This window comes from Rana temporaria, chromosome 7, assembly GCF_905171775.1.
Source record: "Rana temporaria chromosome 7, aRanTem1.1, whole genome shotgun sequence".
Lineage (NCBI taxonomy): Eukaryota > Metazoa > Chordata > Amphibia > Anura > Ranidae > Rana > Rana temporaria.
Window position 1 is genome coordinate 150,358,615 of NC_053495.1, and position 16,265 is coordinate 150,374,879.

General features: G+C 44.4%; 1 protein-coding gene across 3 annotated transcripts in view; it reads left to right on the plus strand.

Annotated features, from left to right (window-relative positions):
• Nucleotides 1–16,265, plus strand: part of VAMP4 (vesicle associated membrane protein 4) — a 79,736-nt gene that overhangs the window by 60,596 nt on the left and 2,875 nt on the right. For all 3 annotated transcript variants that reach the window (XM_040360128.1, XM_040360130.1, XM_040360129.1), the window contains exons 5-7: nt 1,818–1,918; nt 11,799–11,878; nt 14,167–14,218. In XM_040360128.1, coding sequence (XP_040216062.1) covers nt 1,818–1,918; nt 11,799–11,878; nt 14,167–14,218 — 233 coding nt within the window. The remainder of the gene's footprint in view (nt 1–1,817; nt 1,919–11,798; nt 11,879–14,166; nt 14,219–16,265) is intronic.

Below are 16,265 nucleotides of genomic sequence, written 5' to 3' on the forward strand. Positions count from 1 at the left end.
GTTCGCGAATAGGGCTTTGCGTAGAATGGCGTTCACATCGTAAGTATTGGCTTGTTGCGGGTTAATTTCGAGCATGCACACTGGGATACCCCCACGGACGGCGCATGCGCCGTTCAGAAAAAAACGTCATTTATGTCGGGTCAGGGAAATTTAAAATAAAACGCGCCCACATCTTTAACATTTGAATTCCGCGCCCATACGCCAGCAGATCTACGCTACGCCGCCGTAACTTTAGAGGCAAGTGCTTTGTGAATACAGCACTTGCCTCTCAAAGTTGCGACGGCGTAGCGTTATAAAATTACGATCCGCTGTTTTTCAAAGTGATTTCTCTGACATATTTTTGGCCCGTACCTATTTTTCCAAAGCTACTTCCATACAGTTTTGTGGTACACTACCCAGCATTAATCTTTTACTTTCTCAGATTGTAATAAGGCAGGACATGCAAGAGTGAGAGAAGGGAATCTACTAAAGTTCTCTCTCTTGTGTTGATCCGTGCGATCCGACAGCCATTTGTTTTTCATTATCTAAGCAATTTCTGTAATAAAAAAATTGTACCTTATGGGACTTGCATGAATGTTTTTAATCAATATACATTTATTAAATCATTTTATGTTGACTGTTCTGTTTAAGATGGATAGCTTTACTTGTTTCAGAAAGAACATCAAAATCAAAACACATGGAAACAACCTCTATACCTTAAAGGGGATGTAAAGGTTTGTGTTTTTATTTTCTAAATAGGTTCCTTTTTAAGGCCCTTTTCACACTACAAAATAAATCAGTTTTAATAATCCGTATTAAAATCCGTCAGATAATGTTAAAAAACGGAAGTTATACGTCCTTTATAACATATCATTAAAGTCTATGGGATTTTTTTATGTTCTGTAAAGATCCGTAATAGTCCGTTATAACGTACGGACGTTAGTTATTACGGAATATGTGAAGGGTCTTGCACTCATTTTTTTTCCGTTGCAAGTAACGGATATATTAACGTCCGTTATATTTTAACATTGAAGTCTATGGCGCACGGACGTTAGTAAATGTCTCCGTAAATGTCCGTTATGTTAACGGACGTTAATTTTACTGAGCATGCTCTGTAAAGACTTCTGGAGCTGGACTTCAAGAAAGGGTGAAATGGTTTTTATTAACGGACGTTAGAAAGGAATGATATAACGCATATATACGGATAAACATTATCCGTTTTCAATAAAGGAAGAATGGTAAAATATTAATCCGTATGTATCCGTTATTAAATCCGTTAATAAAAATAACAGTAGTAACGGATATTATAAAACGGACATACAATCCATAGTGTGAAAGAAGCCTAAGCTAGTGCATTGTTGGTTCACTTACCCTTTTCTTCGATTTCCCTTCTAAATGTTTTTTTTTCTTTGTCTGAATTTCTCACTTCCTGTTACTCCTCAGTAAGCTGTTCTGGCTGACTAACCCCCATGGATGATGGTGGAAAGCTTACTGAGGAGAAACAGGAAGTGAGAAATTCAGACAAAGAAAAAAAAACATTAGAAGGGAAATGGAAGGAAAAAGTAAGTGAACCAACAATGCACTAGCTTAAAGGAACCTATTTAGAGAATAAAAAACGACCCTTTACAACATCTTTAATAAAAAACTGATTATTTTGCAATGCAAAGTCCCTGATTTATGTTCATCTGATGAAAACTGTGCATATTGGCATTGTATCTTGTGTTGTACTGGATTTGCTTGGAATCTTATCACTGTTGTATGGTTGTATGTGCTTTATTTCTTAAGACTTAATAAACATTATCTCGGATTTAAAAAAAAGAAAATGTGTATATTTGCAGTGCACAGAACCAGGTGGATGAAGTGATTGGTGTTATGCAAGAGAACATCACCAAAGTGATAGAACGAGGAGAGAGGCTGGATGAACTACAAGACAAGTCAGGTGAGAATAAATGTGAAATATTAACCGCTATCTAGTAATTTTTTAAGATGTTCTTTTCTTTTACCACTTGCTTACTGGGCACTTAAACCCCCCTCCTGCCCAGACCAATTTTCAGCTTTTAGCGCCGACGCATTTTGAATGAAAATTGCGCAGTCATGCAACACTGTACCCAAATGAAATTTTTATATATTTTTTTCCCACAAATAGAGCTTTCTTTTGGTGGTATTTGATCACCTCTGCAGTTTTTATGTTTTGTTAAAAAATAAATAAATACAGAATTAAAAAAAAATTGTTTTTTTTATATTTTGTTATAAAATTATGCAAATGGTTAATTTTTCTCCTTCATTGATGTACGCTGATGGGCACTGATAGGCTACACTGATGGGCACCGATGGGCTGCACTGGTGGGCATTTATAGGTGGCACTGAAGGGCATTTATAGGTGGCACTGGTGGGCACTGGGAAGTGGCACTAATAGGTGACAGTGATGGGCACTGGGTGGCAGTGATGAGCACTGATGGGTGGCAAAAATGGGCAATGATGGGTGACAGTAATGGGCACTGATAGGCAGCACTGCTAGGTGGCACTGATTGGCACCACTGGTGGGCACTGATTGGCACCACTGGTGGGCACTGATTGGCACCACTGGTGGGCATTGATAGGTGGCACTTGTGGGCATTGATAGGTGACACTCGTGGGCATTGATAGGTGGCACTGGCGGGCATTGCATGTGGCAATCACAGGGGGCACTAACTTTACAGAGGAGGCAGAATTGCCTCCTTCCTCCTCGGGACCGATGTCCCTTACACATGAGCCAGTGATCGGCTTTTTTTTCTCCTCGCGCTGTCAGCGTAAGGAAAAAAGATTACTGGCTTTTGTTTACATCACATGATCGGCTATCATTGGCTGACAGCTGATCACGTGGTAAGGGGCCGGGACCAGTCCCTTACTCGGATCTGTGATCACCCGAGTCTCAGTCCTGCAGGGTGCGCAAGAAGCGCGCGAAGGGGAGGACGTCTATTGACGTCCTCCCAGCATTTGGGGTCCGCGCTGTAGCCGTCATTGCACATTCTTTTTAATTTATATAATAAAAGAAAAAAACAGTGGTTATCAAATATCCCCAAATAAATAGCAAAAAATTGCTTGGTCATGAAGGGGGGTAAAACCTTCCAGAGCTCAAGTGGTTCAACAAACATTTAGTAACATGGAAAGGGACTGTTGAAAGATCTACACCTGCTTCTATATTAAAGTCATACTACAGGAAAGCAGCTAGAAATACATATTAAATGAAGTACATGCTCTACTACAGCTGCACTCTATATTTATTAACATAACCCCCCCCCCCCCCCCTGTCTGTCTGTCTGTCTGTCTGTCTGTCTGCTGATTATATAAGGAAGTAGAACAATTCTAATGTCATAATTCTGTTTTCTCATGCTATCAGCATGTTCATTATTGGCACATTCAAATGGCAGGTCCTAATTAGTATCTGGGGCAGGTTCCATCTCTCGTCTGAGTGCTGGTGATCGAGAAATTACAGAAGTTTGATACTAAGAAAAATTTAAGCCCTTACACTAGCTGCCTTTAAAGTAGAATTCAAGCTTCCACATAACTTTCCTTAAAACTGTCTCCTCCCTCCCCCTTAACACCTATGCTCACTAAGCTGTGTACAACCCCAATTTCTTTATCGTACATCACGGGACACAGAGAAGCATAGTAATTACTATGTGGGTTATAGAGAGTACCTTCAGGTGTGGACACTGGCACGCCCTTAAGGCAAGAAGTTCCCTCCCCTATATAACCCCTCCCATACCGGGAGTGCCTCAGTTTTTTGCCAGTGTCTAAGGTGTTGGTCACGAGTGAACATGTGCTCCAAGGAGCTCCACTGGAGGGATCCATATTGGATGTAAAAAGCCTCCATGAAATCCGGATCCGTCCAAAGTGCTTCTGAGCCAAAGTGGACGGTACCCGGGCCCCGGTTAAGAAGAACGGGGTTTGGCCTGTAATGCTTCTCTTTGAGAGCTGGATCCTGGTTATTCAGTACTTTGGTCAATTTCCTAATACCAAAAGTTTACTGACAGGGTGCGATATGGGTCCAGGGGTGTGGTGTTCCTGTCCATGGACCCCGGTCCCTGAAGGTCTATAGACGCTGCTCTCCGTGATGGGTGAAGATTGGACTGTCTGTTTTGCAGAGTCCTGCAGCGTTGGATCAGGTAAGTGAAGGTGCTTCAGGACTTGGTCCTAGGAGTAACCTTCCTTTATTTGAGCCATTATGTTTGCCTAAAGCTAACTGTCTGTGCTTCTCCTATATGGTCCTGTGTGTTGTGGGGAGGAGGGGTATCTCTAGTCAGGTAGTTAGCCCCTCCTGTGCAGGTTAGAAGCAGAGAAAAAAGTTGTCCAAAATGTTTGGCTTCACTTGGCTTACCTGGTTCTCACATGGAGCTGTGGTGTTCCATCCTCATGCATGGCGCGTAGCGTCATGCGCACGCGACATTGATGTGTCTTAGGCGCACGCGCGCGCACAAATGAATTTTTTGTACGCTGCTTCGATGCGCACGAATGTGCGCGGCGTGCTCCGTGAGATGCGTGTGACGACATGTGCGCGCGCGGCTACGTGTGCGCGCGTAGCCTCGTGGTGCACGCCTAACAGCGGCGCGCGCGTGCGCATGCGCGCAGGGGGTCTATCTCAGCTGTTCTCTATGAGACTTGAGATTACAGGACAGAGCAGGTCAGGTGATACACCTAGTCCTTATATGCTCCAGTCCACCTAACTGGTTCTGGCTGACGGTGGACACAGAGATCTTGTGCACATACTTCAGTATTTAGTACTGGTGGGGGACAGTGACATTTGCTTAAGGCGCATAGTGGGCTCTGCACCTTGCCAACCATCAAATAGCAGCGTCAGTGCTGGTCTATAGGTTCGCAAGTAGTTGCAACTATTGTGAGTACCTCAGCTTTATCATGGCTAAAGGCTCAGGGACTAGAAGCAAAAAAAGCAAAGGGATCGCCATCTGGCTCAGAGGATCTCGGGCATGCTCCTGCGGCTGCTTCCTCTCCTGAAAAATTGAAGGAGGCCCAGGGTGAACCATCAGGGCTGTCAGATGCCTGTTCTGCCCTTGTCCCACTTGCTCCAGTTTTTGTGACACAGGAGGCTCTGGCCTCAGCTATGGGGGGTCTGGAGCAGAGATTAGCGACCTTGATTGCATCCTCTCTCTCAAGGGAAAAACGCACAAGGTCCCCCTCTCCCTCTGAGGAGTCCCTCGATTTGGGGCATGCATCCTCAGAAGAGGTTGATTTACCCTCTGGAGATCTGGCAGAAGGTCAGCTGGAAGTAGTGGACTCTGAGGATTCCACTTTGGGAGAACCCTTTTCGGCGTCACAATCCGAAAAATTGTTGGTCCAGTCCCTCACTGAGATGGTCCGTTCGGCCTTCAAGTTGCCACTTTCAGAGCCAGCTTCAAGTGCAGTCTCATCTTTAGGCTCCTTAAAAGCTCCTCAAGCTAATTATTCCTTCCCGGTTCACCCCCTGCTGGAAGGGCTTATCTACAAGGATTGGGAACATCCAGATAGATATTTTCTTCCTCCTAAGAAGTTTTCGGTTTTATACCCCATGGAGGAACAATTCACTAAAAAATGGGGCATCCCCAAGGTTGACGCAGCTGTGTCCTGCGTAAACAAATCTTTGACCTGTCCAGTAGACAATGTTCTGGTATTCAAAGATCCGACAGACAAGAGATTAGAGACTTTATTAAAAAACTCTTTTGCTTCGGCGAGAGGAATAACCCAGCCTGCAATTGCGGCTATTGGGATTTGCCAGGCCTTGAAGGACCAGTTTAAAGGGGTCTTAAAGGAATTGCCGGCACAACAGGCCCAGAATTTGGCTGAGTTTCCCAGAGCATTATGTTTTGCCATAGATGCTATTAAGGACTCCATTCAGCAGTCCTCACGTCTCACTCTCTCGCTAGTTCATATGCGCAGGTTACTCTGGCTGAAGAACTGGTCTGCTGAAGCCCCGTGTAAAAAATTACTGGCGGGGTTTCCCTTTCATGGAGAGCGTTTGTTTGGGGAAGATCTGGATAATTACATTCAGAAAATTTCCAGTGGCAAAAGTACACTGTTGCCAGTAAAGAAAAGGTTTAGGGGTCCCCCCTCCTTTAAGAGATCCTCCTCTCCTATCCCTAGTACTTCCGGTACCAGGCAGTTCCGACGGCCTCCTGGACGATTCAATGCAGGTGGGAAGCCACAGGGCCAGCCTCAGGCTTCCAAAAAGCCTTGGAACCGTAAGCCACAGGCCAAGCCAGCAACTAAGTCAGCATTATGAAGGTTCTCCCCCACTCAGCCGGGTGGGGGGAAGGCTTCAGTTGTTTGCGGAGGCTTGGCTAGACAGGATCCAAGACAGGTGGGTCCTCTCTACGGTCTCCGGGGGCTACAAGCTGGAGTTGAGCGAATTTCCTCCGCCGCGCTTCTTAACCTCGAACGTCCCAAAGGACCTCGGCAAAAGAAGGTCCTTAGCATTGGCCTTAGATCATCTGTTATCCCAAGGGGTAATCAGAGAGCTGCCAGTGGAAGAACAAGGTTTGGGGTTTTATTCCAATCTCTTCACCGTCCCCAAACCAAACGGGGATGTAAGACCCATCCTGGACCTAAAGGCCTTAAACAAGTTCCTAAGGGTCCAATCATTCCGGATGGAATCGATCAGGTCAGTGGTGGCCTCCCTGCAAGGAGGGGAACTACTAGCGTCCATCGATATAAAGGACGCATACTTGCACGTTCCTATCTTTCTCGACCATCAGAAGCTGCTTCGCTTCGCGGTAAATCAGCGCCACTTCCAATTCGTGGCCTTACCTTTTGGTCTGGCCACCGCTCCTCGTGTTTTCACGAAAGTATTGGCTCCACTGTTAGCCTATCTAAGGTCTCAAGGCATATCCATAGTAGCCTATCTAGACGACCTATTGGTAGTAGACCGGTCAGTGGCCGATCTAAACTCAGCGGTACACAGAACCGTAAAATTTCTGGAATCCATGGGTTGGGTTCTCAACCTGGACAAGTCAGCCTTAATGCCTGTGCAAAGGCTCGAATATTTGGGTCTACTCATAGACACAAAGCTAAAAAGGGTCTTCCTGCCCCAAAGGAAGTTCGAAGCTTTAAGAGAACTAGTTCAACTAGTCAAAGCAAAGCGTCAGCCTCCCATTCGCCTCTGTATGAGGTTACTGGGAAAGATGGTAGCCTTGTTCGAGGCCGTCCCATTTGCGCAGTTCCACTCAAGGGAGCTTCAACATGCCATTCTGTCCGCTTGGAACAAAAAGGTTCAAGCCTTGGATCTCCCTATGTCTCTCTCCCGGTCAGTCCGGCAGAGCCTTTGTTGGTGGCTGGTTCCCCGGAACCTGCTAAAGGGGAAGTCCTTTGTTCCCGTGACATGGCAGGTTGTGACCACGGACGCCAGTCTGCTAGGCTGGGGTGCAGTCCTGGGAGGTTTGTCTCTCCAGGGGAAATGGTCAGCCTCCGAGAGGTCTCTACCCATAAATCTGCTGGAAATTCGAGCAGTCTATCTAGCCCTGTCAGCTTGGTCAGACAGGTTGAAGGGTCTTCCGGTCAGGATTCAATCAGACAATGTCACTGCCGTGGCATACATAAATCACCAGGGGGGCACAAGAAGTCGTGCAGCCCAAAGAGAGGTGAATCGAATCCTGACCTGGGCAGAGAAATATGTCCCATGCATATCTGCAGTGTTCATTCCGGGAATAGACAATTGGCGAGCAGACTACCTAAGCCGCCAACAGGTGCTTCCAGGGGAATGGACTCTTCACCCCGACATCTTCCAGAGCATTTGTCAGAGGTGGGGAACACCAGATGTCGATCTCTTTGCATCGAGGTTCAATGCAAGGGTGGGCAACTTTCTGTCCCGGACAAGGGATCCACTTGCTTACGGCACGGATGCACTGGTGTTCCCATGGGACCAGTTCTCCCTAATGTATGCGTTTCCTCCGCTGCAATTATTACCCCGTCTTCTTCGCAGGGTAAAGTCGGAAGGAAGACCAGTGATTCTGGTGGCTCCAGCGTGGCCCAGAAGGGCCTGGTTCGCGGACATTGTAAGGATGTCCGTGGGGCAACCGTGGTCCCTTCCGCTTCGGCCAGACCTATTGTCCCAGGGGCCAATATTCCATCCTTCCTTACCGTCTCTCAATTTGACGGTTTGGCTATTGAGTCCCATATCTTAAAGAGAAGGGGTCTCTCTAATGCGGTGGCATCTACTTTGATTAATGCCAGAAAACCGGCATCCAGACTTATCTATTACCGAGTTTGGAAATCTTATGTGGCCTGGTGCGAGACCAGGGGTTGGCATCCCCGGAGGTATCTCATTGGCAGAATTCTGGAGTTTCTGCAGTTAGGGGCAGACATGAAGTTGGCCCTAAGCACCATTAAGGGCCAGATCTCGGCCTTATCGATTTTTTTCCAAAGGCCACTAGCTACACATTCCCTGATCAAAACCTTTTTGCAAGGTATGATCCGACTTAGTCCACCAGTCAAGATTCCCTTGTGTCCATGGGATCTGAATCTGGTCCTTTCTGTCTTACAGAAACAACCATTTGAGCCCTTGGCTCATATTCCTTTGGTCCTTCTGACCAGGAAGGTGATATTTTTGGTAGCCATAACCTCCGCCAGGAGGGTTTCGGAGTTGGCGGCCTTGTCTTGTAAGGAACCGTACCTTATATTCCATAAGGATAGAGTGGTCCTACGGCCCCACCCGGCTTTCCTACCTAAAGTTGTTTCAAAATTTCATTTGAATCAGGATCTTGTTCTCCCGTCTTTTTTCTCAGAACCTAGTTCTGCAAGGGAGAAGTCTTTACATACGCTAGACGTATTAAGAGCAGTTAAGATCTATCTTAAGGCTACTGCTCAGGTCCGAAAAACTGATACATTGTTTATCCTGCCAGAAGGTCCCAGATGTGGGCAGGCAGCGTCGAAGTCCATTATCTCCAAATGGATTCGGCAGGTCATTACTCAAGCCTATGGCTTGAGGGGAAAGGTTCCCCCGTTTAAGGTTAAAGCACATTCCACTAGAGCGGTGGGTACTTCCTGGGCAGTGCATCATCAAGCCTCCATGGCTCAAGTCTGCAAGGCCGCGACATGGTCGTCTGTCCATACTTTCACTAAGTTTTATCAATTGGACATAAGAAAGAATGAGGAGAGCGCCTTTGGGCGCAGTGTGCTGCAGGCTGCAGTTTGATTCCTCATGTCTGATGGCGCCCGGCTTATTTCTTGGGGTCTCCCTCCCCTCATAGCATTGCTTTAGGACGTCCCACATAGTAATTACTATGCTTCTCTGTGTCCCGTGATGTACGATAAAGAAAATAGGATTTTTATAACAGCTTACCTGTAAAATCCTTTTCTTTTGAAGTACATCACGGGACACAGAGCACCCGCCCCTCTTTTTGGGTATTTGGGACACTTATTGCTTGCTACAAAACTGAGGCACTCCCGGTATGGGAGGGGTTATATAGGGGAGGGAACTTCTTGCCTTAAGGGCGTGCCAGTGTCCACACCTGAAGGTACTCTCTATAACCCACATAGTAATTACTATGCTTCTCTGTGTCCCGTGATGTACTTCAAAAGAAAAGGATTTTACAGGTAAGCTGTTATAAAAATCCTATTTCCAGCCAGGTTGGCACGCTTTGTAAATCGGCATTAAAACAGAATGCCATTATTTGCAAATCTCCTAAACGCATATTTTATTCACAATAGAAAATACACTGCTCAAAAAAAAATGTAAAGGAACACTTTGAAAACACATCAGATCTCAATGAGGAAAAATCTCATTCTGGATATCTATACTGATATGGACTGGATAATGTGTTAGGAACAAAAGGATGCCACATTAATTGATGGAAATTAAAATTAATAACCTACAGTGGGCTGAATTCAAAAACACCCCAAAAAAGAGATTTTTTTTTTGCAGCAGGCTAGTCCGTTTTGCTGAAATTTCATTGTAGCAACTCAAAATGGTACTCAGTAATTTGTACGGCCCGAATGTGCTTGTATGCATGCTTGATGATGTCAAGGCATGCTCCCAATGAGACGACTGATGGTGTCCTGGGGTATTTCCTCCCAGATCTGGACCAGAGCATCACTGAGCTCCTGAGCAGACTTGGGTGCAACCTGGCGACGTCGGATGGACCAAAACGTAACAAACATGTCCCAGAGGTGTTCTAATAGTCAATGGTATTAAAGTGGATGTAAACCCAAATGTATTTATTTATTTATTTATTTTTATGTCACAATGTAGAGAATAAGATTTCCTATCATCTGTGCCCAGTCTTGCCACACAGAGTTAATCCAGCTCTGAGCAATCCTCTTTTATTCAGTGAAAATGAACAGACTTCCAGATAAAACCCTGTCTAAATAAAAAGTCCGAAAGCCTCTCTCCTTGCTTAGAGTGACAGTTTATTTACATATCTAGCTTGGACATTTTTTATCATATGTTATATTATGTTTATCATAATATGAGGTGATCCACAGTATAAAAAGTGAGAAATCCACCCCTCCCCCACATAACACATCCTGGTAATATACAATGACCTGTGGATCACCTCATATTATGATAAACATAACATAACATATGATAAACATGTTCACGCTAGATATGTAAATAACCTGTCACTTAAAGCAAGGAGAGAGGCTTTCGGACTTTTAATTTAGACAGGGTTTTATCTGGAAGTCTGTTCATTTTCACTGAACAATAAAAGTGGATTGCTCAGAGCTGGATTAACTCTGTGTGGCAAGACTGGGCACAGATGATAGGAAATCTTATTTTCTACATTGTGACATCAAAAAAATAAATTCATTTTTTGGGGTTTACATCCACTTTAATTCCTTCATCCTCCAGGAACTGGATGCATAGTCTTGCCACATGAGGCCGGGCATTGTCGTGCACCAGGAGGAACCCAGGACCCACTGCACCAGTGTAGGGTCCGACAATGGGTCCAAGGATTTAATCCCGATACCTAATGGTTAGTTTGCTTACAGTAGTGATTTGTGATTGCCCACAGCAATCACATGGTACCTGGCTATACCCCTGTACCATGTGATTAGCTCTAGCCAATTACAGATCACAACCATAAGCAAGCTATTCATGAATGTTGACCCATCCATGACAGCTAAAACTATTGCTTATAGAGTGATCATCGCTGTATATGCAAAAACGGTGTAAAAAAAATCCCTGATCACCCTCAAAACTGGTGGAGTTGAGTAAAATGACAGAATTGATCAAAAGTCTAAATGCTTTACAGGGCACTGAATTTACCGTATTTATCGGCGTATACCGCGCACTATTTTGCCCTGAAAATCAGGGCAAAATCGTGGGTGCGCGATATACGCCGATACCCGCTTTCCCGCCACGAGTTTGAATACTGCGCCGGCATATACCGAGCGCAGTACACTCGTGTATCTTCGGGCAGATTTGGCGCCTATCGCACTGACGTCCTGAGCCGAAGAGGACACCCGACCCGCCAAAGAGGACACCCGGCGAAGACGGACGCCGGACCCGCCGAAGAGGACACCCGAAGCCACAGAAGGACGCCGGACCCGACGAGGCCGCCGATGGATGCCGCGCAAGACACCAAAACTGTAAGTACAAAAAAACTTTTTTTCCACAGGATTGGGGGCCACTTTAGGGGTGCGCGGTATACGCGGGAGCGAATTATAGCGCGATAAATACGGTAAATAACTTTGAAAGATAACAAAACCAATAATATTTCTTTGTTTAAAAACGTACTCCCTTGAAATGCACTTTATAACATATAGAGCTGTTGCAATAAACCTTTTATTTCAGAATTCGTTATTATAATAATTTTTTATGGGATTTCTATTTTTGTTATGTCATATAGAAAGTTTGTCAGATAACGCCACAGCTTTCAGTAGCAGAGCAAGACACCTCAGAAGACAAATGTGGTGGCGGGAATGTAAGGTGAGCATTTATTTATTCTAAATATATAACCACAAAGGCTTCGCTGTTACTCAATATGAAGGTATAAAATAATATGTCACCACAGCATTTTATTTTCTTGATATTTGTCTGTTGTACCATGTACTGTTAAAAAATATCCTATTCTCTTTGTAATGCTTCCTTTGTGTGACATACCTGATGTTCCTGCCAGTCCCCCTGCTTTCAAAATGACCCCGATGGCTATCAGAGCAGTGTGGTCAGTTTTCTGGCTATGCTGGGAGAACGGCCTACCTGTCTGTCCTCCAGTGATCGGACTTGTGCTGACAAGCGCCTTCCCCTGCACAGTAATTCACTGGAAAGATCAGCATACTGCTGTTTTTCCACCCCCATCTTTCTATGCAGGGGTAATCGTAGGTCATGTGATCACTATATATATATATATATATATATATATATATATATATATATATATATATATATATATATATATATATATATATATATATATATATATATATATATATACACACACACACACACACACACACACACACACACACACACACACACACACACACACACACACACACACACACACACACACACACACACACACACTGGGGGTTATTTACAAAAGGCAAATCCACTTTGCACTTGTACTTGAAATTGCACTAAAAGTGCACTTGGAAGTGCAGTCGCTGTAGATCCGAGGGAGACATGCAAGGGAAAAAAATGCATTTTAGCTTGCACATGATTGGATAATAAAATCAGTAGAGCCTTCCCTAATTTCAGATCTACCCCTCAGATTTACAGCGACTGCACTTCCAAGTGCACTTTCAATGCAATTTCAAGTGCACTTTGCACTTGTAGTGCAAAGTGGATTTGCATTTCGTAAATAACCCCCAATGTAGCTTATGGAGCATCCGGTATCGAGCTACAGGTGCCTGAGCGCTTCTATGTGAACAGCCACTATTGAAATATATGGGATTTTGGAGCTTTGAGCTAGAAATCTGCTGAAGGCAATTGACATAATGGTACTAAGCTGTTGGAAGAGATACAGGAGAAGTGCAGAACTCAGATGGAAGCACGGCGAGCATACTAGCTGGATGTGCAGGGGAAATGGAAGGTGAACATGAGACCTTTACCTGTCAGATCCGGTATGTACTGTACTAACCAAGAAGGAAAGTGCTGATCAGACTATATGAGATGCTGGATTGGCGAACTTGTTTTAAGGACCTCTAAACCCCCCGACATGCCACATTTGGCATGTGATTTTTTAGCTTGCACATGATTGGATAATAAAATCAGCAGAGCTTCCCCTCATTTCAGATCTGCCCCTCAGATTTACAGCGACTGCACTTCCAAGTGCAATTTCAAGTGCACTTTGCACTTGTTTGCCGAAGTGGAATTGCCTTTTGTTAATAACCCCCACTGTGTGTGTATATCTAAATATATATATACACACACACACACACACACACACACACACACACACACACACACTATGTCCATATATGTATGTATATATGTGTATATATTGTCTCATTTCTATCTTTCTAATAATAATGTGGATTGCCCCATTTTTCTTTTTAACTCATTACAAAACTTCAGATATCCTCCCATACATTTACTGTGTGTTTGACGCTTGCATATATGCCATATAATCTTTATTCCTTTATGTAGAATAAGATTGGAATTTACAAAATAAAAAAAAACGCTCCTGGTGTTCATGTATCCAATTTTATAGTAAAATAAATGTTTCAAGTTTGAAAAAAAAAAGTCTCCTTTCACACTGATGACTGCCTGTCAGCTTTTCAGGCGTATCTGATCAGATGGTCCATTTACCTCTATGGACAGGCAGGTGTGAACGGACTTGTGTCTGCTTACACCCTTCTACATCTGGGTGCGCTCAGGCTCGCCAAAAAGAAAAAAGAAGGTAATTTGTCCTCTTATGTTTAGGCAGATCGGAGGACATTCGGGTGTGAATGGACAGGGGAGATTAATTTACTCCTGACTTCACATAGAGCAGAGTGGGCTTTGTTTGTGTCTGCTCTGCAGAATCCAAGCTGACACGGACCTGTCATCTGCCCGCCTCTGCTCTTATTAGCAAGGGGTGTGTAAGTAAAGCAAACCTCGTCTGAAAGGGCCCTAAACCCTTTTTTCTAGTTTTCCAAACGTTAGTAAAACTGTAGCTGCCTCATTAGTGCTTTGAGATCAATTCTGCACTAAACTGTATAAATTTGAAAGCTATATGGTATGAAAAACGAATTGTATTAAGTAAAACTTGTTTGTGTACTTTGTTCTTTTAGATGAAAGCCATAGTGGCCATGGTTTTCATTCTCATCCTGCTAGTGATTATTGGTAAGTGCCAAGTATAATGTTTTTTTTAAATAATTTTACGGTATTTGATGTAACTGATAACTGAACACATCGGACACTTTTGACACGTTTTTGGAACCATTCACATTTATATAGTGATTAGTGCTATAAATATGTATTGATTACTGTGTAAATGTGACTGGCAGGGAAGGGGTTAACCACTAGGGGGCGCTGAAGGGGTTAATATGTTCCCTAAGGTGTGTTCTAACTGTAGGGGGGAGGGGACTCACAAGGGGAGGAGACCGATGTGTGTTTCTCTGTACTGGGAACACACATTGGTCTCCTCACCGCTGACAGGAGGTGGATCTGTGTGTTTACAGAATCGTTCAATACAGGATCAATATGTGGCGCATTGCTATAAAATAATGCATACACTTCATTCTTTGTAATTTCTGATAGAAGTCTCTGAGTTTACTACCGCTTTAAGCTGGGTACACACTGGTAGATTTTGGAATGAATGTTCACAACAATATTTGCATGAACATTTATATGGAAATTGTCAGTATATTTGTTGGCTTGACAAATGTAATTTGAAAATAGTTTGGAATTTAGTTTGCTTTTAACATTTGTTTTAGGAGTGAATTGACTAATAAAAACTACATTCACTATTAGAAATTATTTTTTTAATTTTATCATGAATTCCAATCATATTACTCCATTATATTTCCAAAATATAAAATATATGTCCATATACAAACATTAGAAAACCCCAATTTAAACCTCCCCCCCCCTTTCTACCTCCTGTTTTCAATTCTTTTAGACAGTTTTTCTTCCTTCCTGTTCTGGCCCCGTCCTAGATCTAGACCAGTGGTTCTCAACCTGGGGGTCGGGACCCCCTCGGGGGTTGAATGACGATTTGCCAGGGGTCCCCAAATCCTGGGCTGTTCCTGAATCCCGCATCACTCCCCAGCTTTTTCGTGGTCACCCAGCAGGGCTGTCCCTGGAGCCTGTGGCTGCACAGCTGGGCTGTTTCTAAAGCCCCTGGCCGCCCACTCAGCCGCTTTACAGCAGACCATTCAGTTCACAGCATAGGTGGGGGGGGCAGAGACTAGAGGTCAGCTGACTGGTGAGGAATGTGAAGTGGGAGGGTTTGCAGGAGACCCTATCTCCTGATTTCGGCATAGGTGTCACTGCTACGAGACACCACAAAGTCAGAGACACAGTGAGTAACACTACCTGTGATTAGAGTTGCCATTAAAAGTCCCCACTACAGTTCTCAGATGGGCAGCTGACCTTGATCAAGAGCACCTAAATTGACTGATCAGAACTCCCCCAGCACTGCCACTGATCCCAACTCCCCCAACAAAGATGAGGAATAAATATAGAGAATACATGGAAGGGAGAGGAAAAGAGGGGGATGAACAAAGAAAAAGGGAGAGACAGAATAAGAAAGATGGCTAGAGAGATGGATGGGGAAAACAACTCGTATAGAGAGAGATATAAAATGGAAAGAATGAAGAACAAAGAGAAAGAGTGGTACATCCTAAAATGTACCATAAGGGGTTTTAATATTGTATGAGTGGAAGGGACTCGGGGAGTGCTAAATATCCGGGGGTTAGGGGTGCAAATTACTTGTCTTTCCTTGGGTGCTGACAACCCCCGCTACAAATCTTTTTTTACTGTTAGGGGTCCCCACAACTTGGGAAATTTTATCAAGGGGTCACTGCATTAGAAAGGTTGAGAACCACTGATCTAGACCAGAGGCGTCCCTAGGGGGGGGCATAGGGGGCCCTGACCCCCCCCCCAACATCATGCTGTGCCCCCCAAAAAAAAAATGTTGTATTTTGCTTCCCGAGAGGGAGAGCGTCCCCAGTCAGCTCTGCGGGGGATTCCTCCCCCTCCCTGTGCTCGCCGACACTGCATAATGCGAGCGCTCACACAACCAGATATTCTAGCCTGGGCCGTGTATAAGTGTGTGCACTGCAGACTGCAGTACACTGTAATCACTGAACTACATTATCTCCATCCCTTCTCTCCCCCCCCCCATCTGTCTCCCTCCCCCTCTCCTGTTCTTTCAAAACATTCACAA